The following is a 25,693-nucleotide window of genomic DNA, read 5'->3' on the forward strand; positions in this document are numbered from 1 at the left end:
AAGGTTTAAAAGGACTCGGCCCAAGTTAAGCTATAGCAGGGGTAGGCACCTTTTGGGCCGGGGGCCGGGTTGCTGTCCCTCAGGCGACTGGGGGCCGAAGCGCTGTGGAGCTTCCACCCTTGGGGCGGGGCCATGTGTCAGGGGTGGAGCTTTCACCCTCGGGGGCCAGGCCTCCCCATCTTTGCAGGCCCCTGACGGGGCCCCAGGCCCTGTCAGAGGCTGGCAAAAAAGAATTTTGGAGGACCCCACGACGGACCGGGCCTCTGGAGGCCCGCTGCCACCGCTGGAACCCTCGTTGGAGGGCAACACGACGGCATAGGGCCTCCAGAGGCCGCTGCCGCCGCCAGAGCCCTCAAATAGTGCCGACGGGGGCGGCATTGGGCCTTCCAGAGCCCGCTGCCGCTGCCGAGCCCTGTTGAGGGTGCCAGCATGATCGGGCCTCAGGAGACCCAAGCGGCTGCTGGGGCCTCGAATAGGGCTCCGACGGCTGGCAGCGGGCCTTCCATGGGCTCGCTGCACCGCCAGAGCCCTGTAGGAGGGCGCCAGCGATGCATCGGGCTTCCAGGAGACCCAATGCGGCTGCGGGGCCCTCGAATAGGGCTATGAGGCTTCAGCGGGCCTTCCAGAGGCCCGATGCGCCGTCAAGCCTATTCGAGGACGCCAGCCAAGGCATGGGCCACCAGGAGGCCTGTGCCGTCGCTGGGCCCTCGAATAGGGCTCCGACGACTTCAGCAGGCCTTCCAGAGGCCCGATGCGCCGCCGGAGCCCTATTCGAGGGCTCCGTGGCAATGGGCCTCCTGGAGGCCAAAGTTCGCGAGACTTCGCCTATGGGCTCGCCGCCATTTTGGGTGAAAAAATGGCAGCGACCAGCACGGCTTTTTGTCGCTATGGGCGCTGCCATTTTTTCGCCCGGCGGCGGCGGCAACCACTCGCGGGGGCCACAAGGAAGGCCTCCGGGGGCCGGATCCAGCCCGCGGACCGGAGGTTGCCTACCCCTGAGCTATAGCATGGACACTCTAAGAAAGCTTAGTGCAGTGGTTCTCAAACATTTTACCCTTGATACCCTTTACAGCTACATGTAGACACCACCACCACCTCTCGATGGGTTAGGGTTAGGATGGTTGTGGTGGCATAGGGCAATGGAGACCAAAGACACATGCTCTGCTCCAGCACTTTGCAGGAAGCAGTGCACTTTCACTGCTCCTCCATGGCCAGCTGGTTTGGCGTGCCATTTGCTCAGGAGAGGAGCCACCAAAGCTGCTTCTGCTCTGCCTCCGAGAGGCCCCTGCCAAAAGCCGATGACAGCAGCAGCCCCGAGCAAGAAGTGCTTCAAGCCTCTCCACTATCAGGAGCCATGACAGACACTGGCATTCCTTTGGCCGCCGTACATCTAGGGTACACTGGAGTAAGTGAGCATACCGGCCATGAACCAGTGAGCTTCCTTACTCTCCTGCTCCTTCTCCTCCTCTCTAAGGCTGAAGCCACTACACCAATTGTGCTCCTTGCCTTTCTCTTCCCCTCCAGGATGGAAAAAGTTTGGGAAGTAGAGGAGAAAGAAGCGGGATCAGGACCCCCAAGCAGGGTTGACATGCAACCCGGAAAACCGGGAATTTCCCAGACTGGAGGGTCTAAAAAATGTCCCAGCTGGCTGGACATGTTTGAGGCAGCAGATCCTGGATTCCTCCTTTGTTCTAGGCTGCATTTGGCAAAGACCTCAGTCTTCAGTCTTTGCACAGAAACTCCCCCTCCCCTCTCCTCCTTTTATTCCTCTCTACAGGAACAGAGAGCAACAATGAGAAGAAAAGCCAGGTGATGACAGCCCTATTAACACTATTCTTGGCAGGGATAGCATAGAGTCTGGATGGGAGAGGAAAAGAAAGGTAAGCATTAGCCACAATTGTAACAGAAGCATAGTTTTCTGTGAGTTTTTCGGGCAATGTGGTCATATTCTAGAAGAGTTTATTCCTGACGTTCCACCTGCATCTGTGGCTGGCATCTTAAGAGAAAACAGAAGCATTTTCCATTTCTTATACATAAGGAATGCCTCCTTGGATCTCTCTGTTCCAAGTCCAGCACTTTAAACACTGGTCTGTACTGTTTCTGTCAGATCAGTTCTAACATTTAAAATGGTATGAAGACTAAACATAGTGGATGAAAAAATGCAACCATGAATGTGCTGAATTTGTATAATTAGAATGTAAATTAGAATGACTTGCATCATTAGATTTTTTTTTATATGCAAATTAGGTGCCTGGATTTTAAGAAGTGGAATGTGGTAACCCTACCTCTAAGTCTTGTGCCCTCCTTTAGCAACTCTCCTGCCCCTGCCCCTGCCCCTGCCCCAGGGGTCCCACCCCACAGTTTGAGAACCACTGGCTTAGTGCATTCCCAGCATTGTGATTATCTGAAGAAGCAATGAGACAGAGATTAGACTCTAATTTACTACCTCAACCAAACCCTAGCACTCCAAAAGGTGGGGGGAAATGTTCCTTAAGGTACACCGTTTAATTTTTTGCTCTCAGTTGATAACAATTCTGATGGGATCACAGTTTAAACAGTGACACATTCACTGCCTAATTCCAGTGGTCAGAGACAAGTATGAATGGATCATCAAAGCCCTCCATACAGAAAAGCAAAATCTACAGGAGGGACTAGACCAGTCTAGACCCCCAAATAATTAAATACATCCCAGTCCTTGCTCCTTGTCTGCCTGCCTGTCCTCCTCTCTCTGATAAAAGAAAAATAACCCCATGATATTTTGGATCATTCTCTCCCCAGAAACTTCTCAGTGCTTTGTTGTCAGCATTTCCAATACTCGGCACGTACTCCAATGGCAGGCAATACGTGAGAGAGATTCTTTTGCTCTTCAGAGGCAGGTACACCTTTTGCAAGTATGGCACAACTGGCTTTGTCCTATGAAATATTCAGGCAGCAGTGCTTTAAAATCACATTAGCTACCCCGCCAGCTTTCTGAAGTTGCTCCCCTTTATCTGCTTGTGTTGACAAGAGCCTCCATTTGTCTTTGCCCCAGATGAAATACAGGGTCTGAATCAATATTCCACTGTACTGAAAACAGTACACTGTTTGCCTTTATTAAGGCACACAGAAGTAGGCCAAGTTGGCACAGGGATTAAGAGAAGGTGTTACAGAAACTTTACTGTTCAAATTCTCATTTTTCCTAGGAATTCTCTAGGTACTCTTAGTGCTTTTGAGTGGCTAAAACATTTCAGATACCCTCTTTCTTCTCTTCTTCCTCACTGAGACTTCTTTAGACTATGGGGGAAATAATCTGACTCTATGGATGTTGTTGGATAGCAACTCAAATGAAAATTTGGGGCAATGTACCCTTTACACAGAAGGTCTCTAAACCAAGTAGTGTACCAGACTAACAGGGAAAGTCTGGTACTAATTATTACTCATGTAACATTAGGTAGACAATGCAAATATTTGCGGCTCTTATAAACTGCATATATTTACTACTAATTGAGTTAGGTATCAAAAATAGCAATAATCTTTTTTACAGTCTTATATAGTTAAACAATAATGACATGTAAACAATATATTCTATTATTCCACCTACCATCTAGAAAATAATCATGCAGCAATTCAGGAGCTAGCGTAGCATAGTAGTTTGAGTGCTAGACTATAACTCTGGAAACCAGGGTTCAATTTCCAGCTCAGCCATGAAAACCACTGGGTGACCTTGGGCGGGTCAGAAGCTCTCAGCTTCAGGGGAAAGCAATGGAAACCCTCCTCTGAACAACTCTTACCAAGAAAACCCCATGATAGGTTTGTCTTAGGGTCACCGTATGCCAGAAATGACTTGAGGCACGCAACAACAACGGTCTCAAAGCAAACACAATGTAAGGCATACTGTCCCTGAGGAAAAAATACCATCAATGGACCAAAATATTGATAAGGTGTAATGTCCAATGATTTTAAATACTGAATATAAGTCCATTCAAGGAAAACATGAAGTCCTTATAAGGCATGGAGTTTTTGATGTGGATATTATTGAACATGAAGTTTTAGACCCTATGACTTAAAGGAAATTGAAGAGATGGTTGTTCTTTGTTCAAAGTTGCAAACTGATGAAGACTTCATGGAATGGTTTTAAATATCCTGGAAATAACTGTCTCTTCAAGTTCCTTCAAATCATAGGATATAAAACTTCATGTTAATAGTACCACTCTATTCTGCTTTGGTCAGACCTCACCTGGAATACTGTGTCCAGTTCTGGGCACTACAGTTCAAAATCTGGAGCGTGTCCAGAGGAAGGCGACCAAAATGGTGAACCATGCCCTAGAAGGAGCAGCCTAGGGAGCTGGGTATGTTTAGCCTGGGGAAGGGGCAGTTAAGAGGAGATATGATAGCCCTGTTTAAATATTTGAAGCATATTCAGGATGGAGCAAGATTGCTTTCTGATGTTCCAAAGATTAGGATACGGAGCAATGGATTCAAATTACAGGAAAAGAGATCCCACCAAAATATTAGGAAGAATGCCCTGACAGAGCTGTTTGACAGTGCCTGGGATTGTGATGGAAGCCTCCTCTTCTTTGGAGGTTTCTAGAGGCTGATGGTCATCTGTCAGGAGTGCTTTGATTGTGTATTTCTGTATGGCAGGGTGTTGGACTGGATGCCTTTTGTGGACTCTTTCAGTTCTATGCTTCTATAATACAGTAGACTTTTGGACAAAATATGATGTTTTGTACTGAAACACTCTTTTTTTTTTGCTTTCTGTCAGAGAGGCCACAGATTTAGGCCTCTTTAAAGCTTGCTTAGCCACTCTGTAGCCATGCTGAGAGGCATAAGCAGGAGCAGAAAAATATCTGGTGGGACTCAAGTTCTTTCAGTTGCTTGGGAGTGCTTGGGACTGTGTGGGAACAGTATTCAGCCCTCTGGGGACGAAGGGTCTGAGATATGGAGCGCTCTTAAAGATTGAAAATTCCGTTGTGCGCTCATGTGGTTGTGCCATAATTGTCCACTTTCCAGGGACAAAATGTAGGACAAATCCAGACCAAAACGTAGGGCCATGAGGACAAAACTCAGCTCAAAATGTAGGACATTTAGGTCCACCCTTTTTCTTCAATGTCTACATTTTGGGCTGATTGTCCTGCAGTGTGTCCGTACCGTTGGTCTGCTGAATTTCGTTTTCCACATTTTGCCCTGGTAACAAGGTGGACAATTATGGTATGAAGTATTTTCTTTGCGTTAAGTTAAAGGTGGGGCACAACACTTATGCAGCTTTAGTGGCAGGGTTGCGGGGGTCTTTTCCACAATCATGCCAGTGGAAATCTCATAGCTTGCTTTAGCCTGCCCCCCTCCCCGCCAGATGTCTTAATGTTGTTGGCGCTGGCCTTTCTGATCAAAGTGAGAAAATATGTGATATTCTTTATATTCATGTTCAAGGTGACAGGATAAGCATGGCAGAGGAAAAGAATGGGCAGACTTCAATGCTCTCACTCTCTAGCTGGGTTCAAAATCTGGCATTCTGAACTATCAGAGAGGTAGTCATAGAAATCTCAAGATTTATAATTATGAAGGATTGAGACAGAAGGGAAAAAAGGCAGTCTCAACTCCTACCTTTTTTCCTACTGTGTCTGAATCATGGATATTTCTGTAGCAGAACTGCTGCAGCTGACAGTGACTCACAGTAGAGAAGACTATATTGCATTAATAAATTCAAGTCAAATATATCATATTAAGTCACTTCTACTGAAACAAATACAATCACTGATTCTTAGGCGGGCCTGTTTGTGTATCACCAGATTTAGGAAAAGTTTCTGTTTTCTGGATTTGAAACACAAGATCTCCTAGCCAGCATGGGCTCTAGTTTGTGAAATCTGGAAATTTTAGACTAATTTCAGTCTAGCGCTTTGACACAAGCAAACACATATTCTCCTCACTGATATAAGGTAATAGATAATAAACCCGGGTGAGGGGCTGTGCATATTCTGGTGTGATACCGTATATAATTATGCACATAAACTCACAGAAGGTATTATGAGCATTTTTTACTCAGTTGCAAACGGTTAAATTGGCCTTAAAACTAGTATTTGCGACACTCAGACTCTTTCGCTGTAAAAAGATGGCAGGGTACAGAGATGGATCCTGTTGGATATGTTGCTTTTTACTGTGTGCCTTCAGTCATTTCTGACTTAACAGTGACCCTAAGGTAAACCTATCTGGGAGCCTGTCATGAGGGACCCTAGTGAACCTAACATGGCAAGATTTGTTTGTTAGAGTTGATTTGCCCTTACCTTCATCTGAGGCTGTGAGGAGTGTGACTTGCCCCCATCACCCGTGGTGTCCATGGCTGGGCAGGTAGTCAACACTGTTCTCCAGAGTTGTAGTCCCAATGCTCAAATCATTACGCCATGGCCACTTTAACCAACTTAAAATAGAAAGAGTAGAATTAATTTAAAACATACTAAGTGTTTTAATCTGCCAAGTGAAGACCAATTTAAATCAATTAAACCATAAAGGTATGCAGATTTGGATGAAATCAGTCAGGTCCCAAAGGCTTTAATTCAAAAACAATGTGTTTTTGCTCAAAGCCAGAATTCACTAGCACAACTGAGCCTCTAGAGGCAATATTCACTTGACAACAGGGTCACCTTAAAATCTAATTATAGGTATATACATGCGCAGGTGACCAGATGTATATTTTTTAGAACACAGTCCTCTGTTTGATCATGAAGAAGACTATCAGGAGCTTTGAAAAAATGTCAATCAGCAATTAGGACCGGGTCAGAGACTGCAGCAAAACACACGTCTTCCTCTGCAATGGTGTCAAATCTGTCTATATTCACGAATCATCAAAATACACGTTGGAAAAGACCCCAAGCGCCACCCAGTCCAACAACCCCCTGCCATGCAGGAATACACAGTCAAAGCACCCCTGAAGCTGGCCATTCTGTTTGTAAAACCTTCACAAGGGAGGCGTCCCTGCTCTCTTGAGGCTGCTTCTATTGTGATCGTCTTCCTGTCAGGAAGTTCTTCCTAATGTTTAGTGGAATCTGTTTTGTGTAGCTGCATCCTTGCTTCACTGTCCTAGTTCCTGCAAGCAGCAGAAAATATGCTTGTTCAATATCATGCCTCAATATTTAAATATTTAATAGGGCTGTCATATCACCTTTTCATCTCTTCTCCAGGCTAAACATTTGTTGTTCTCCTTGGACATGCCTCCAGCTTATTATATCCTTATTGTTGTGGGCCCAGAACTGGCCACAGTATTGCAGGTGCAGGATTACCAAAGCTGAATTGATTATTTCTATGCTTGACTTATGTTGGCTTCAACTTAGATCGTCCTTATGATGTAGAGTTCTCCAAGAGCACCAGGTGCTCAACAGCTCTTCTCGTGTTTTGCAGTCAGGGCTGTGGCTTTCTTTATTGAATTAATCCAGCTACAAGATTTTGTGTTACCGCGCTCGATCCCAAAAATGGAAGAGGTGGATAAAAATAAATATTTTATTATTTATTTATTATTAACACTTTTTAAAAGCTGAAACATTGTAACCCTTCCTTGCAGGGACCAGTCCAACCATACACACACCTCAACCTCTGTTTCCTGGGCCCAGTGCTGTTCACCACATCTTTCATCACATGGATCTTGGGAGCGAAAAAATCTGGCGGAGAGGAATTACTTATCACAATTGCAGATGACACCAAATTAGGAGGATCAGCTAATACTCCCAGAGGACCGGATTCAAAATGTCCAAAATGACCTCCTGAATTCAGACTAGCAAAGCTGGGGCCAGAGCTACACAGAATGCAACTTCAACAGGGCGGAAAAAGAAATGTAACGTGTCACTGCACTTGGGCACAAAATGACTGCAACCTGCACCAGATCTAGTCGGATGGGGAGACACCTGGCTTCAGGGAGACAACATGATGAAGGGCATCTGGCAGTCCAAGTAGACCACACGTTGACTATGACGTCACCCGTGTGTGTTGATGCGGCAGCTAACACAGGGCCACTGCCGCTTTGTGGCTGCTCTGCATCCTAGACTGTATCAGTATCTGATCCAGGGACGTAATAGTGCCCACTGGTATTCTGCTCCTGGTCAGGCTCCCCACCTGGGAATATTTGTGTCCGTTCTTGGGCTGCCACCAATTCAAAAAAGGACATTGAGAAACTGGAGCGTGTCCAAAGGTGCGGGCCTCGCGATCTAAAACTGGTGAGATGAAAGGTCATGGAAACCCTTTCCTTGCTCCTTTGAGGAAACGATCGGGGCTTGGGTCGTTTCGCCTGGGAAGAAAGCAGAAGGTTAAGAGTGTGATTATGATAGCCCCTATTTATAATACTTGAAGGGATGTCATATTGCTAGGAGGGAGCCAACTTAACTTGCTTTTCTGCTGCTTCCAGAGCGCCTCTGACGCGGCGCAATGGATTGCAAGCTACAGTGAAAACGCGATTTCCACCTTAACATTCGAGGAGTAATATTCCTGTCCAGTAAGGGCTGTTCGACAGCGTTGATGCCGCACATTCCTCGGAGGTTGTTAGTGGAATCTCCTCCTAATGGGAGTCTTTCAAACAACAGAGGCTGGGATGTGCCTCTTGTCGACGATGCTTTGATCTGGCATTTCCTGCATGGCAGGCGGGTGTGACTGGATGGGCCTTGCCGGTTCTCTTCCAAACTCTATGATTCTATGATTCTATGGATTTCTATGTTTCATTAATTTTACATTGATCTATTATCTACTATGGATGCATTTTATCGTGTAATGGTCTATTTTAATCCTCATGTTTATGTTTTGTCATGGTTAGTTTTTTCTACGTCTTTTCATCTAATGTTGTCCTTTGTGAATTTTGCAAGGCTTTTCATGCCGGCGATCCATTAGTTTTTGTTGTGGTTTTTCAGGCTATGAGATTTATGTTCTAGAGAGTTTATTCCTGATGTCTTGCCAGCATCTGGTGGCTGGCCTCTTTAGAGAATGCTGGACATGGCAAAGACAGTGGGGTATGATCTACTTCCTCCAACTGTCTACCAAACCAACTCTAGCAACATGCTGTGCTCAGTGAAGGAAGGGGGCAGCAGAAGAGACTCTCTCATGGCTGCACTGTTCATGCACTAGTTTACGCTTGCAGTGCGGCAGTCTTTGAGGACAAGTCTACATAGGGACCAATCCCCGTGTTCAACACAAAATCAGGACCATAGAAGATGCCACTACATACTGGCTCTGCCAGGAAAAATCCAGCCGTGCAGAACGTCATTAGTAAAACCATCCTGGCCATTAACAATGCTGTTTAAAAAAAAACTACTAATAATTCTGGATCATGCCAACACCTTAGGTCGCTAGCGTTGCTAGTCTTCCAGATGCGGAATGCACCGGGACAGCCCACTGATAATCCATAACCACACTGGACATTTGAAACAGGACAGAGAACAACTCCAACTTCCGGACCCAGCACAATGCAAATGAAAACCAACCGGATGAGGGGGCTTCCCGGAGTAACCACGGTCAATTACAGTATGGACACCCCTTGTAGGCCTTTGCCATTCAACACCAGAAACATATACACCGATTAGCATGCAATCACTTCTCTCAATCCACCAGCTATGTATACCCCACTCTCTTCCATGCACAAGCATCTTCTGATCGATGCAGTCACGAAGATGCTGGCGAACAGATTCAGGATATAAGCGTCTTCTAGCTACCCTCAACATAAGCACCACAAAACCACCCACCAAAAAACATGTTGTTCACTGCCTCAAGCCTTGGGCGAGGCGGGTTCCCCCCTCCCCCCCCCCCCCTCTCTTCCCCCCCTTTTTCCTCATTTTCTCCTCCCCCCCGGTGTCCGGTAAGAAAACAACCACAAGCTGTGAACTCATAGCAATTGGATCCAGAGACCACTAGGCGCTCATTCCAGTCCAAACCTCCCTGCCATGCAGGAACATATCCAAATCAGCATCCCCTGATCAGTATGCGCCATCGCGTCCTTTCTGCTTTAAAGAACCTCCAAGGTTTACACGGGGACTCTATCACTCTCCAAGGGAGTGTCGTTCCACTATTTCAACCACAGCCCTACTGTCAGGTCAGCTCCGCTCTAATGGTTGATCTTTCGGTTTGGCAATCTCTTTTCCTGGGCTTGCCTTTCATTGTCAGGTTTTCTAGTCTCTTGGAGCAGCAGAACAAAACTTGCTCCATCCTCATAAGACATCCTTCACATCTTTCAACAGGGCTCTAATATCCACCTCTTAACCTTTCCAGGCTAAACATCCCCAACTCCCTAAGTTGTTCCTCATAGGACAAGTATATACTTATGCATAAGTCTAGAATTTTTTGTCAGAAATTTGACCCCAAAAACCTGAGTCAACCTATCAATGGATCAATGTAAATACTGTACTTTTAACTCTAATTAAAATATCAGATAACATCCCCCGGTGAAAGGCAAGAGCAGTTTGTCCTGGAAACACTTATTCTCTCATCCATGCAGCCTCTAGGGTGATCACAAAGAGTTATGGCTGCTGGAATTTTGTAAGTTCTTTGGTATTGTTTCCCTTTGCTTCATCCTTTAGATCCTTTGTTTTATACCCTTAGTAGTACCCTCAACTTATCCATATGTCATATCAAAAGCCATAATTTTTGCCCCCAAACTTGCCCTCAACTTATACATGAGGTCAACTTATAGTCAAGTATATATTATTATTATTATATTATTATTAGAATCATAGAATCATAGAATAATAGAGTTGGAAGAGACCACAAAGGCTATCCAGTCCAATCCCCTGCCACACAGGAACTCTCAATCAAAGCATCCCCGACTTATCCTCATCCTCATAGGGTTCAAAACAATAAACTGCAGACAAATCAAAGATGGAGTAACTCCCCACACTTCTTATTTGACCCAAATCTCACTCATCCTTCCAAAAGACCAATTCCCAGCATTTTTAGATCTCTAGACACACACTTTTGCCCCTAGTGTGTAGCCTGAGCTTGTTAAAAGAAGATCTTTGCTCCCATCTAAGCATCTCCTGAAGTCATTCTGACAAAGATGCAAAGACTCCATGGATCTTTGGGCAATTATTGCATTCTCATGCTGTGTTCAGATGCCACCTGAGACATTCACTTGCAGCAATGGGTGGCTAAAAAAATAAGACTAGTAAACCAAAGGGAGAAACGGTCTTACCCTCAGTGAAGCTCCCCGTCAGGGTTATTGAGATAAACACCTTCCCTTCTGGTTCCAGGTCCACCTGTAAGAGAAAGAGGAGAGGAAAAGATGCTCAAAGGAGGCTTAGAATAAGGATGCAAAGAAAGAGACCCAGGAGTCTTAGTATACCACAAACTTAACATGAGTCAACAGTGGATGTGGCAGCTAAAAAGGTCAATGCACCTCTAGGCCACATCAATAAGAGTATAGTGTTTGGATCAAGTAAAGTAATAGTACCCTTCTATTCTACTTTGGTCAGACTTCACCTGGATTACTGTGTCCAGTTTTGGGCACTGCAATTGGATATTGACAAACCAGAATGCATCCAGAGAATGGCAACTGAAAGTATGGAAACCAAGCCTAATGAGGAATGACTTGGAGAGTTCAGTATGTTTAGTTTGATAGAAGAAAAGATTGAGAGGTAATATTAAAACTATTTTTAAATATCTCAAGGGATAACTGGTAGTATATGAAACAAGTGTGCTTTCTGCTGCTTCGGAAACTAGAACATGAACCAATAGTTTCAAATTACAAGAAATTCTACCTAAGTATTAATGTGTTTCTAAGGAATATACTGTAATGGAAATTAAGAGTTAAAAGAACTTCCTGAGGGTAAGAGCTGCTCAACAATGGAATGGACTGCCTCAGAAGATAGTGGATTGGAGGTCTTTAAACAGAGGTTGGAGTGCTTTAGTTGTGGATCCCTGCATGTCAAAGGATTGGATTAGATGACCCTTATGGTTCCTTCCAACTGTATGATCCTATGGATTTGTTCCTCACTTCTCCTGCCTCTGCCACTTCTGTAGAAATCTATAGGTTGAAAAGCAGAGGGAGTGTACAGATAAATTAAACCTAGATCTGTCAGCAGCTTACTGTCTGAACAGGGTCTGTATCCCCCTCTTCCAGAGTTGGAATCATGCATCCCAGAGTCAGTAATATATTTAAAAACACCATGCAGCAAAAGAGTGTGAGGAGGGAGTAGTGACAGAACATGGCCTGAGGATGGAGGTGCATCCCACCAATTTGAATCATATAATCCTCCCCGCACACTCCAGTCCTCTGGGAAGAATCTGCTACAACCTAAGAAGACCAGACATTCAGCGGTGATCCAGAGGACCTTCTCATCAGCTGCTCCCAAGCTCTGGAACGACCTGCCAGACAAGATCCACCATATTGCCACCTTGGAAGCCTTTTAAAAGGCTATTGAGACAATTTTTTTCCAGCAGGCCTTCCCAGACTAGGTTAGATCCATTAGATTTATTAGACTTGCCTTCCTCCTCTATTGCCACCTCTATTGATACCGATACCAAAATTGATTGATACTATCACCCCCGTCCCCCCTCCTCTAGAGGAAGATTCATTTCTTCTGCTAATCTGCCTGAAATGTTAATGTATTCCTATTGGATAGTTTTTTAAAAATTTGATGTTTAATCTCTTTTTAAGGATTGATCACTGTTTTTATGATTGGGGGAGGGTTGGGGTTTTGGGGGGTTTAAATTAATTGTTTGATGTTTTATTTATACTGTTGGAATCCACTTTGATTCCTTTGTGAAAAAGCAGAATACAAATTATTATTATTATTATTATTATTATTAGTTGTTGTTGTTGTTGTTGTTGTAGCCATTAACAATTCTCCAGAAGGCCTGCACATCTTCATTATGACACAGAGAAGAACAGGTGGGCATGGGCTTGAAACATCTGTGTTCAGCATTCAACTTCATGCTTAAAGATAGGCTTAAAGATTCCTTTCTATCTGGCTATTCATTTAGTTAACAATAGCCAGCCTCAATGTTCTGAAGCGAGTTCTGAAGCAGGGCTGCTGCCTGCATGGTCCAACACAGTGGTGAGGTGGCATGCAAATAGCAGAAACAAAGCAACAAGCTGGCATGTTTTGCCTCTATGCATGCATTTCCATCCATGCACACTGAGATCAAGAAGGATCCATTAAAGATCCCCTCCTTTACTCAGAGGCTGCATCTGCACTGCAGAAAAAAAATCCAGTTTGACACCACTTTAACCATGGCTCAATGGTATGGAATTCTGGGAACTGTAGTTTTGTGAGACATTTAGCCTTCTCTGTCTGTTATGCTCTGGGGCCATAACAAACTACAATTCCCGTGGCAGTTAAAGTGGATTATTTTCTGCAGTGCAGATGCAGCCAAAGTTTTAAAATCTGCCCTTCCTTTCAGAAAGAATCCAAAATCTGAAGAAATCTAGTTTGGTACCACAGGAAGTAGTTGGCTGTAATGTAACTGAGGTAGTGAATCCACTCTGGGCTTAAATCCAAACTTTAAAGGAGTTATCTCAGATTCTGAGCCCATTTTCAGCGATAGGATTTAGTACCTTGGATAGTTGTTTTAAAATCTAATAAATCCCAAAGTGGATTCACTGCTCTAATAGCACCAAAGTCACACCATTCTCCTGTTCATGTATGGATGGCGAATAAAAGGGAAAAGATCATAATTATTATCAGTAACCTCACCCTGATATAGTATAGTGATACTTGATATTCTGTTTCTTGAAACAACATCAACTTTTCTTCCGACTATCTCTATAATGTCATTCAACATGGATTTTTTTTCATAAATTGCCATATTGCGTATTATTTCTACCAGAATAATGTTAATATTTACTACTAGGGATGGGAGAGAAATTTGCCTGGTTTGTATTTCAGTACAAACTAACCTAAATTCACACCTCCCAGGCTAACATACAGGCCAAAACATAATCAAAGTTTGCAGAGTTGATTCCCCGCCCCTCTAAAAAAAGTACCAGAAGGTATATTTTATAGAAATTAGTATATAAGATGCATACAGTAGGGGGGTAAATGCTTGGGAAAATTGGCATATAAGAGGAAAATGCTTGTAAACACTACCAAGCCAGAGTATCCCCAGTGCTGTGATATTAAATAAATTGCTGAGTTCAGTCTATCATCAGACTATATTCATGGATCTTAAAGAGCTACAATTTCCCCCTGCATCTTTGGGGATCAGATTTACCACCTTGGAAAGCTCCTTTGAAGGTTTTGACTAAAACCTGGAGCAAGTCGCCATCCCATTGACATGAAAATCACCGAACACCAGTGGCTTATTTTGCACAGAGTAATTTTGCATTTCATTATTCTTTGTGCAAAATATAGGTCAGTAATCTGCAACATTTTTGTTTGCCATTCTTTTAATAGCAATTCTGCTAAGATGTTCCGAAGTTCAAGTCACCTCATCACATGCAGTCTATAAAAAGCTCCCTGTTATTTATTTATTTTAAAATCATGGCTGCGGAAGGCAAACATTGGGCTCACACCCCATGTAAGAATTGCAACAGTTGAAAACTTTCTGAAAATAGGGTCCTCTGAAGGGATGACTCAGGGATCTCTGATCTCCAGCTGCCTTCCCTCCTGTCTTGACTTGTAACCAGACCAGAAATGAGCATTTGCTTTCAACAAACCATGATGATACTTTAAGAGAAAAGCTAGTGGGGGAGAGAAAACTGTAGTAGCCCTCCATATACACAGATTCTTTATCCATGGATTTAACCATCCATGGCTTGAATTTTTTTTAAAAAATTACAAATTTAAAAAAGCAAACCTTGCTTTTGCCATTGTATATAAGGGAGAGCATTTTACTGCCCTATTGTATTTAATGGGACTTTAATGGGATTTTGGTATACATGGAGGGATCTTGGAAGAAAACCCAGTGGATACCAAACCCCAGTACCAAATACTGTTTCTGAGCTATCTGAGAGATCATATGAACCTACCCAAGTTTTAGATCTTCAGAGGAGGACTTTCTCTGAGTCCCAAAGTGTGCTGGTGGCTCACAAAACTATAAATCCTAGGTTTCTGTAGGTGGTGCTATAAAGTGGTGTCAAAGTGCATTATTTGTGCAGTGTAGATGTACCCTACATTACAGATAGATTGACTCAATAAAGGAAGCCATAGTCCTGAGTTTCCAAGACTTGCAAGGGTGAGGGGATGGTCAATGACTGGGTTCTTAGCAGTTTCTCATTCAGAAAAATGCAAACTTGGCAGCAAGTAACAACTAAACATTATCACAGTTGGTGCCTACTGTACTTGTTGGAGAGAGGCAATTTTGAAGGGAGGGCATCACAAGCACTAAGGCCCTTCAGCTGCGTGCCACCAGAAATTCATATCCAGGCAATGGAAGAATCAGGGGGCAGACTTGATCTGTAGCAGCCTAGGACACGAGTTCTGAAACCACACTACCATATTCTGCCGCTCTGTATTTCTTCCATGGGGAGAAGACACACTTTCTTCCATTGAAGTGACAGGAGTGTGCTTCTCCATAACCCAAATGTGAGCAGAGGAGAGACGGAGCATGTCACTCATTTTTCTTATCTCACCACATCTTTTGTGTATCCAAAAGGAGTCACATCTAGAGGTAGCCATGTTGTCTATATAATAAAGTGCAATAACATCTAAAATCCACAATACAGATATTAAAAATTATATGGAGCTAGCATGACGTAGTGGTTTAAGCACTGGACTATGACTCTGAAGACTAGAGTTCTATTACTACTTGGCCATAAAACTTACTGGGTGACCTTGGGTAAGTCACACTCTCTCAGCATCAGAGGTTGGCAATGGCAAACCTCCTCTGAACAAATCTTGCCAAGAAAACTCTATGATAGGTTTACCTTAGGGTTGCCATAAGTTGGAAATGACTTGAAGGCACACAACACACACACGTATAATGAAGGAGTCATGTGTATCTATGTGCTTGTCAACTAATTTCACAAGGTTTTCATAGGCAAGGAATACTCAGAGGTGGTTTTGCCAGTTCCTGCCTCTGAAATATAACCAGTGGTACTTGGTATTCATTAATGATCTGCCATCCAACTACTAACCAGGGTTGTCTCTACATGGCTTCAAAGATCAGACAGAATCTAGTGCCTTTAGGATATTTGGGCCCTTGAAAAAGAGTCATAGGGCACCATGTTTTCCCAGACTTGCTGTTATCTAAAGATATTTTAACCAGAGATATCATGAAACAAACCTGTGACTGTGTGCATGCAAACACTAAAGGGAGTAGCCTGGAGGCATTGGGCATGGGTGACAGGCAGGCAGATAGACAGGAATAGGCAGCTTGGCCAACATATGACCCATGAACTGCTTAGACTGAGGTGCTGCCAAGCCCAACCCAGAAGATTTATGGACTCCTTCAGTCACCAGGATGCCTTTCACACCACACAATTATAGTGCTATGATTCCTCTTTAATTGCCACAGCAATATCCTTTGGCATCCTAAGGTGGGTGAAGCATTAGAACTCTCTGGATAAATGGTAATTCAGGTAGAATCTGGGTTGAATTTTTGTTGTCCACATGCATTTTGAATGCATTCCATTAAGTTGGGGGGGGGGCTGCCAAAAACCCCACTTAACCCAGGATAATTGATCTTGGGGGGGTCAAGTTTTTCTTAAAGATTCTCGGTCTCGGCTGTGGGAATAACCGATGAGTACAGACCCGGAATAAACTGGGATAAAATTCTGCATACCCTGAATGTGGAATGATTTACTAGTAGAGATCCGATTGATTACTAATCTAGAAACTTTTAAGAAAGTGATTAAAACGGACCTTTTCCGGCGGGCTTATCCCCCTGATCTTTTATAAAACTGAAGGGACATCCCATTCTGAGTAAGTGAATGATATGTTGATATATGGATTTAAATGTGCTGTCTTGATTTTAAGATGTATTTTATACATGGAAATTGGTGTTCCGTGTTTATTGTTGTAAGCCCACCTCAATCCGTAGGAAGAGGCGGGAAATATAAATAAACTTTTATTATTATTATTATTATTATTATTATTATTATTATTATTAATGTGTTTCGAGTACATCCACATCATCGACTCCATTTTTATTCGAGTGCTGGCACATGTGATCAACAGAACTTGCAGAGATGCACATAGATGCAGTTCCATAGTGTGAACAACAAACCCAGCATGCGTGAATGAGATTATTTGCATAGTCACGTCAAAAATAATGTCTGAATGACCTCTGAGAATCCTAAACACCCCTCCCTCAATTGCATATCCCAGGATTCCAGTAGATGTTCCTGCACTAGTAAAAGTGGGATCCTAGCATTATCACTGTGTAGTGTGAAAAGGGTCCCTGATTCCTGCTGGGCTGGATCTAAAGTACAAGACAATTCTAACAAAAGAAATTCTCTTTACCACAACAGTGCAGGGATTATATCCTGATCCCAGAGATGCCTGTGGTCTACATGTACTCTACACCAGTGGTTCTTAAATGGTGTGTTAGGACCCCCAGGGGGGCATGAGAGTTGCTCAAGGGGGGTATGAGATTTGGAGGCTCTGATCCTTCCTCCTCCTCTGATCCCTCCTCCTCTTTACACATTTTTGTGTGTAAAATTTACACATACGTTGGGCTGAATGTTGAATTTATTTAAAGAAAGCTGTTCCAATTTGGATGATGTTATTTTATTAGCTGTTAAGATGTTAAAATAATGAACATACATGAATGTGCAAATGAAAATATGCACACTGAATAAACACACTATTTTTATTCATATATTGTGTTAAGTAGCAGGGTGCAACTTCCACATGTAGACATAAAGAGCAGGTGTCAAAGGCACCAAGGATAAAAGAGTCCCATCACGTGTAACCGTATCGATTTAACTGGAGACACAGGGGGTTGAAACAGTGACCTTTTTGATGCAACAACATAGCATATGAAAGTGCTGTCTGTGAGATTCTGGAGGCTGCAGTCCAGAAAAGTAACTTTCCCACACTCTATGCAAAGCACATACTTCTATACTCCCAAAAACGAATAGAGTGGGGCCCATGTTCATATTATCCACTCCCTGATTCTTCTAAGAGGAGATCCTGGAGATTGAACCTGACCTTTTGCAGGCACAGCACAGATGCTGCTACTAAGCTAGAGGCCCTTCACACTATCACATAATGCCTTTTTCTGATAAGTTATACAAGATTTTAAAGCCAAACGAGAAAGAACTTGTAAGACCGAAACAGAATACTCTTTCAAACCACACATCTCACATAGGTAACAGAAACCAACTATGGATTAGTCATCAGCAGTGGAGGTTCACACACACATACATACACAAGCGTCACAGTGAAGAGAGCAACACACGCATAACTATGCAATGCATCGGATGAAGTGGAAGATCAGGTACCGGCAGCTGGTGTGAGAAAATAAGCTTGGCATTTTTCCATTAAAAAAAAAAAGGCCGTAATTGCTATGGATGAGAAGAACAAGAGAAATGCTAGAGGCTAAACTTTACATTTATGTTGTATCATTACCAGTTTCTTAGTAGATCAGAGAGAAAGAAAAAGAGAAAGGTTTCTAGGTTACAAAGTCAGGAGAATCATAGAAAAGTCCATGCATATCACACATTCTGGGAAATGTGGTATAGTATTGGACCAGGACTTGAGGATCCAGGTTCAAGTTCCCCCGATCTATGACACTCATTCTTGAATCAGTCTCTTTCTCCCTCACATTCTCCCTTTCTCTGCCAGTCCTACCTCACAGGTTGTTGTGAAAATAAAGTAGGAGGAGCAAGAGACACACGTACACCACAATGAGGTCACTGGAGGAAAGGTAGGATGTAAACATAACACTCTCTCAGCCTCAGGGGAAGACAACGACAAACCTCCTCTCAACAAATCTTGCCAAGAAAACTCCATGATGGCCTTAGGGTCACCATAAATTGGAAGCAACTTGAAGGCACACAACAGCAGCAGCAGCAACAACAACAACATTTTAATCTGGATGATTTTAATGTGTAATGGTCATTTTAATCCTATGTTTATAAGTTTTAATGTATGTATTTGTTGGCCAGTTATATATTGTTTTTTCTAATTTATGTTGTACTCCACCTCAAGCCTTGGGGAGAGGTAAGAAATGATGTTGTTGTTGTTGATGATGATGATGATGATGATTGGATCCCATTAAATCAGGAGGTGGAAATCATGCAGTCCTACAGATTCATTTATTTATTTTTATTAGATTTATACCTTGCCTTTCTCCTCAAATAAGAGTCAAGGCAGCAGATGTTGTTGGACTACAAGTCCTGCAGCCTTAGCCACCATATCAAATAGTGAGTTGGTCATGGTGAGTTGGCCTGGAGTTGTAGTCTAACAACTTCTGGAGTGTGACATGATTCCAGCTTCTGGTCTTAGAGTCCTCATTGAAATAAAGGTGTGATTTTATTTCACAATATCTCCAGATTAACATAAAAGAAATGGATGTCATCACATTCCAATAACATTCTAACATTAAAAACAGTTGGGATTAGTTACCAGTTTGAGATCATCAAAAACTCAGAGGTTTCCAGACCCATAGCTAGAAATGGCCCCTGGCAATGTCATTAAGTGTTATGCATTAAGTATCAACCACAGTTGTTCAGTTCACAGCTTGTCATTCAAACACACACAGACAGACAGAGAGAGTGAGAAAGAGTGAGAGAACAGATATTTGCAAGTCTTAGCAAATTGCAGCAACAAATCAATTAACCCTTGCAAATTGTAGCAAAATATTGCTTCATCGCCTGAACTGGGATTTGTAGGCAGCCCCAAGAGTTCAGGCTTGATCTGTTCTAAGACCCATTTGTTTGTCTTTTTGGCCAGTCATGGTATCCTTAGCACTCTTCACATCTCAAATGAGTTTATTTTCTTCCTGTCGGCTTTCTTCACTGTCCAGCTCTCACATCCATACATGGTGGTTAGGAATAACATGGTTTGGGCAATCTTAACTTTGGTGTTCAGTGTTATAGCTTTGCATTTTAGGATCTTGTCTAGTTCTTTCATAGGTGCTCTTCTCAAATCTAGTCTTCTTCTGATTTCTATAAGGAGACAGTGTGGTGTAGTGGTTTGAGAGTTAGATTATGGCTCTGGATACCAGGGTTCAAATCCCAGCTCAGCCATGTAAACCCACGGGGTGACCTTGGGCAAGTCACACTCTCCCAGTCTCAGAGGATGGTAATGGGCAAACCCCTTGTGAACAAACTTGCCAAGAAACCCCCATGATAGGTTCATCTTAGGCTCACCATAACTTGGAAACGACTTGAAGACACACAACAACAACAAATATATTTAAACAGCAGCTTGACAGCAGATGAGGCACACATGTCACTCAGTCACAGTCTTCACAACTATGATGAAACCTATTGCACTTCTGTTTAAATTATGGTCACTTTTAAATGTTCTATGCATATAAATTAGCACAAGGAAATTTTATGCAAATCACACAGTCCTCTGTCCTTGTTTCCAGTGATTTGTCACTTGCCACCATAGGACTAATAGTAGTCAGTCTCTACAGTTAGTCAACAGAATCATGCAGTCCCCAGGTGTTTCTGAACTGCAGTTGTCAGCATTCATTGCAACGAGATGTGCTGGCTAGGGCTTCTAGCAGCTGTAGACCAAAAGCATCTGGAGGGGAGCGTGGTTCTCACTCCCTGTATTAGGACGTTCTCCTACAGCTCAATGGAGCTGTGGAATACTTGTTATTTGCTGTCAAGCTGACTTCAACTTATGGCAACCCTATGAGTGAGAGACCTCAAAGTCACATTTTTATCAACATTCCTGCTCAGAGCTTACAGACTCAAGGCTGTGGCTTCCTTGATGGAGTTGATCCATCTATAATGCAATCTTCTTTTCCTACTGCCTTTTACCTTACCAAGCATTATTGTCTTTTGTAGTGAGTCACATTTTCTCATAATATGGCCAAAGTACAGTCAGTTTTCCATATCCATGGATTCAACCATCCACAGCCTGAAAATATTTCACAAAGATATAAATTCCAAAAAGCAAACCTTGATTTTGCCATTTTATATAAGGGACAGGATTTCACTTTGATGGTTGTTGTGACTTCAAGTCATTCCCAATAGGTGACCCTAAGGTGAACCTATCATGGGGTTTTCTTGGCAAGATTTGATTAGAGGGAATTTGCCATGGCCCTCTTCTGAGGCTGAGAAAATCCACCCAATGGATTTTATGGCCAAGCTGAGAATTGAACCCTGGTCTCCAGAGTTATGGTCCAAGACCTAGAGGTGATATTATTGAGCATTATGTAGGAAGTATTAACCAAAGTTACCCACAGCTTGTCATTCAGACACACGCACATATATACTGAGTGTGAAAGAGAAGATATTTTCTTGTTTGGAAAATAAAACAGAAATCTTGACTGAATTTATTTTAATCTATCCTATTAGTGTGGCATAGTGGTCTGATCACGGGTCTATGACTCTGCAGACCAGGGTCCAATTCCCAGCTCATCCATGAAACCCACTAGGTGACCTTGGAGAAGTCACACTCTCTCAGCCTCAGGCAAAGGCAATGGCAAACTTCGTCTGAACAAATCTTGTCGAGAAAACCCCATGATAGATTTGCTTTTGGTTCACCATAAGTCAAAAATAACTTGAAACCACACAACACACATACACTTGCTAGTGAGCCAGTGTGGTGTAGTGGTCTGAATGCTGGAGATCTCTGGAGACAAGTGTTTGAATCCCCACTCAGCCATGGAAATCCACTGGGTGACACTTCCTTAGCCTTTGAGGAAAGCAGAGGCAAACACCCTTGGAACAAATTTTGCCAAGAAAACCCCATGTTAGGCTTCAGGGTTGCCATAAATTGGAAACAACATGAAGTAACATGACAACAATAAACTTGCTTCTGGACAGAAGATGGATGTAGAGTGAAGGGTGAGCCCTGCTACTACAACTGGGAGAGAAAGAAGATGCTAAGTAAGTAAATATATAAACCTCCCTGGAGAGTCTTGACAAGATGCAGTAAATCAATTAAGCCTTGCAAACTGTAGCTAAGCTGGAGATGTGCACAAACCTTTTCATCTTGCCTGGAGTTGAGCCCACCAAAACTGGAAAATTTACACACTCATCTCTTACCTGGAAATCATCCACAAAAACTGGTGACTCAGAGCCTGACAACCCTAGTGGTTATTCTGCAGTGGAAGGTGTGTCCCACTCCCCTCCAGTCCAAGAATTTACCTGGTCCAAATCTCCTTGCTTAAAATTTGCAGCTGCAAATTTGTAATATTTTTTCCAGAACTGGACATTAAAATGTCAATTGTTCCCCCCCCCTCCCATTTTGGCTATGGCTGAAGCTGTTACTCAAGAAAATCTGCCCTCCGCTTCTGTGGAGTCTCGTCCTCCTACAGCAACATCTATATCTCATTCACGTAAAAGGCTTGCACTTCTTGATAAACCAGTCTGATCGGCCCCTTGAAACCTATTCAAAAAGAACTTTTTCAAAGGCTATCCAAAGCTTTTTATTGGGGGGGGGGTCTAATGCAAAAGTAAATAAAAATAAATTGCTGACTTAAATGATAACAGTACAAACAGATATATACTGTGAGTCTGTCCAAACACACCCAGTAGCCCTATGCAGACAGACTGGTTTTCTCTCTCTTTCTCATTTTAGTAAGAGAGGCTCATATCCATGTGATCTGTCTCAACAAAAAGGAAAACATTGCCACTTTTGTTCACATTTATCCCATGTGCATATGTTCCCCTGTACAAGAGAGGTATCTTTGCTGACAGAAAACTAGCATGTCAGGGGAAAGAAATCAAGCCCATGTCTGCTTCCCTCAGAACAGGGGTTCTTGATCTTTGAGCCTTCAGATATATGTAACGTAGCTGTAAATAAACTACATGAAATGAATGTATTAGTATTCTTAGCTTTTATTTTGTAATGTCCTCATTTTTCTTTAATATCCTACATCTTGTGGTGCCTTGTCCTCCTTTGTAGTTGTGACATCTGTTCACCCTGCAATGAGCACACTTAGTACAGTACTTTCTGAAATATCTGGAGGGCTTTCAAGATCATGGTCCAGCCATGGTCCTGCCATGCTGTGCTTGAGCGTAAGTGTGTTAATGTGGGATGGTGAGTTATGCTATCCTATTGCAATGCTGGGTTTGTGTATCAGTAGTGTCCTGGGATAATGAGCAGATGTGTGGGGATCATAGAATCATAGAATCGTAGAGTTGGAAGAGACCACTAGGGCCATCCAGTCCAACCCCCTGCCATGGATGAAGTACTGTATATAATGTATAAGTCTCGACATTTTAGTAAAAAAAATTGACCCAAAAAACCTGAGCCAACTTATCCATGGGTCAATGTAAGTACCATATACCCAATTCTTACCAAAAAAGAAAAGGAACCAGCCTCTGATGAAAGGCAAGAGCTTCATCTGTCTTGGAAGCACTGATTCTTCTCTATTCTCCCATCCATCCAGCCTTTAGTATGAGCACAAACAGTGATGTCTGCTTGAATTTTGTAAGTTCTTTGGCACTGTTTTCCTTTGCTTCATTTGTTACATCCTTTTTTACATGCTCCTAAGTTTTACCCTCGACTTATCCACGGATCATATCAAAAGTCATAATTTTGGCCCCCAAATTTGTCCTTGATTTATACATGAGGTCGACTTATTGTTGTGTATATACAGTATGTGCTGGCTATTCTTGTGAGTGATAAGCAGTTGCCAGGTACAGGGAAAGGATGGAGGGAAGAGAAGGCCGTATGTTTTCAATAGTTGACAAATAGAAAAAGGGTTTTGTAATGAGTGAATTATTTGAAATCTTAAGTATATGGTGTAACTGGGGGCCAAGGGGGGGCTTTCAGATAAGTCCTTATGACAACTATGTATTGTGATATATTCTGCTTACTGAATAAAACTTTTCTGAATCTGTTGAAAGCTTGTGCTCCTGGAGTGGAGTTATCCTTATACTCGCTGAAGACACTGGCCCTGTTGTGTAAAAACTAGATGTCTCTGTGCGATAATCCATCAAGTGGAGGCACCCTCCCTTGCTGTTACACCTCGACTGTACCCTAGATTCATTTCATACCGCAGTGTGACAGCTGTGTAATTGCATGGGTGTGTGCCACATCCTGCCCTCCTACAACTCACAATGGCAGAAAAGGTGAGACATGCTTCTTCCAATAGTCACATCTCAATAACTTGTATAGATACAATGTGATGCACAAACAAACAAAAATCTCTGGTGTTCCATTTTTGTTGCATTGTTTAGAATTCCATTAACTTTTTTGTCCCATCCAGGTTCTGTATCAGGCTGTGAGATGGGTTTTATGACCCTCTACCTATTCTTGGGCTACCACTCCCATCATCCCCACTAATGGCTATGTGGATTGGCACTGATGGGAAGTGCAGTCCAGAAACACCTGGAAGGACGCACACGTACACACACACCGCTTTGGATTAATGGATTAAACCTCTTTTGAACTGACATGGATAGTACTGCATTGTTATCTTACAATGATATACATATATATTGATGCATGATTAATCTTGGATCAAAGTTACCATGAATCAACATTTATAAGGCTGCCTAGGTCCATGAATTAATTTAATGATTGGCATCCTGTTCATGAGTTACATACATGCAAATCTATTTAAATCTGCATAAATTTACATCTGCATGACTTGTTTTAGTTGTTGCAGAAATCAGAATCCTCTACCTGCCTCCTGTATGGTAATACCTGCTTGGTATTTGCTGGCGGTCTCCCATCCAAGTACATGCCAGGGCCAACTGTGTGCAACTTCCAATATCAGAAGAAATATGTTGTCTCTAGGGCATTTAGGCCCTACCTACCTCCCACAATAGCCCAAACCTCCTTGTAAACCCATCTTTTTCATTCTGCCTGCCTGAAACATGGCCATGTAGGACTGGAGGAGAATGAGGAGTATCTGAAAGGTATCTGGCTATGTCCTTATAGCCATATGCATGATGATGACATCCTCTAGGACCTTTGCAGCAATCCCAAATAGATCCATGGATTAATGCCTTTAAAAATTAGTACTTGTGTATTTACTTTTCTAATCCTAATGTAGGGTCAAATACATTTTCTTAATACAGGCATTTTTATTCATCTTCCTGTTGATTGAAGCACATTGGTATTCATCTTTCATATACATATTTTTAGTCATGCGTCTTGCACATAAGTTATAAGTGGAAGAACCAAACGAAATTGACACATGTGAAGGGAAACTGAAAGATACCCACTCACTGTAATGGTCTCCCAGGCTGCAACACACTGCAGAAATAATGCACTTTGACATCACCATGGCTCAGCGCTGTGGACTTTTTTGATCTAGTTTGAAATGTAGAGCCTTCTCTCTCCTCTCTTAACCTTCTCTTCCCGAGGCAAAACATACTCAGCTCTCTAAGCCACTCCACATAGGGTATGGTTTCCAGACCATTCGCCATTTTGGTCACCCTCCTCTGGTCATTCTTCACCAGAGGAAGGAAGCTAGAAACTTGATGGAGGTATTGCATGACTTGTGAATGATCAGTAATGGGGACAGAAGTTGAGAAGATTCATCATACAGACCTTATGAAGCATTTTCTCTGCATGTGCAAGAAATGTGTCATCATGACCATCTATTTGCCATCGTCAGGAATTTCACCAAGAGGGGAATAAGAGGAGGGTGCAGCAGCTTCCAAAGGTCCATGGGAGAACAGTGATGGCCTCCACCTTCAAGGTTGTCAAATGCTGCTCTAAAA

The 25,693-nt window shown here is 42.8% G+C and overlaps 1 protein-coding gene across 1 annotated transcript in view; it reads right to left on the reverse strand.

Annotated features, from left to right (window-relative positions):
* PRKCH (protein kinase C eta) overlaps positions 1–25,693 on the reverse strand; it is a 160,743-nt gene that overhangs the window by 111,564 nt on the left and 23,486 nt on the right. Inside the window, exon 2 of the mRNA XM_042447125.1 lies at positions 11,135–11,198. Within this exon, the coding sequence (XP_042303059.1) occupies positions 11,135–11,198 (64 nt within the window). The remainder of the gene's footprint in view (positions 1–11,134; positions 11,199–25,693) is intronic.

This window comes from Sceloporus undulatus, chromosome 1, assembly GCF_019175285.1.
Source record: "Sceloporus undulatus isolate JIND9_A2432 ecotype Alabama chromosome 1, SceUnd_v1.1, whole genome shotgun sequence".
NCBI classification, from domain to species: domain Eukaryota; kingdom Metazoa; phylum Chordata; class Lepidosauria; order Squamata; family Phrynosomatidae; genus Sceloporus; species Sceloporus undulatus.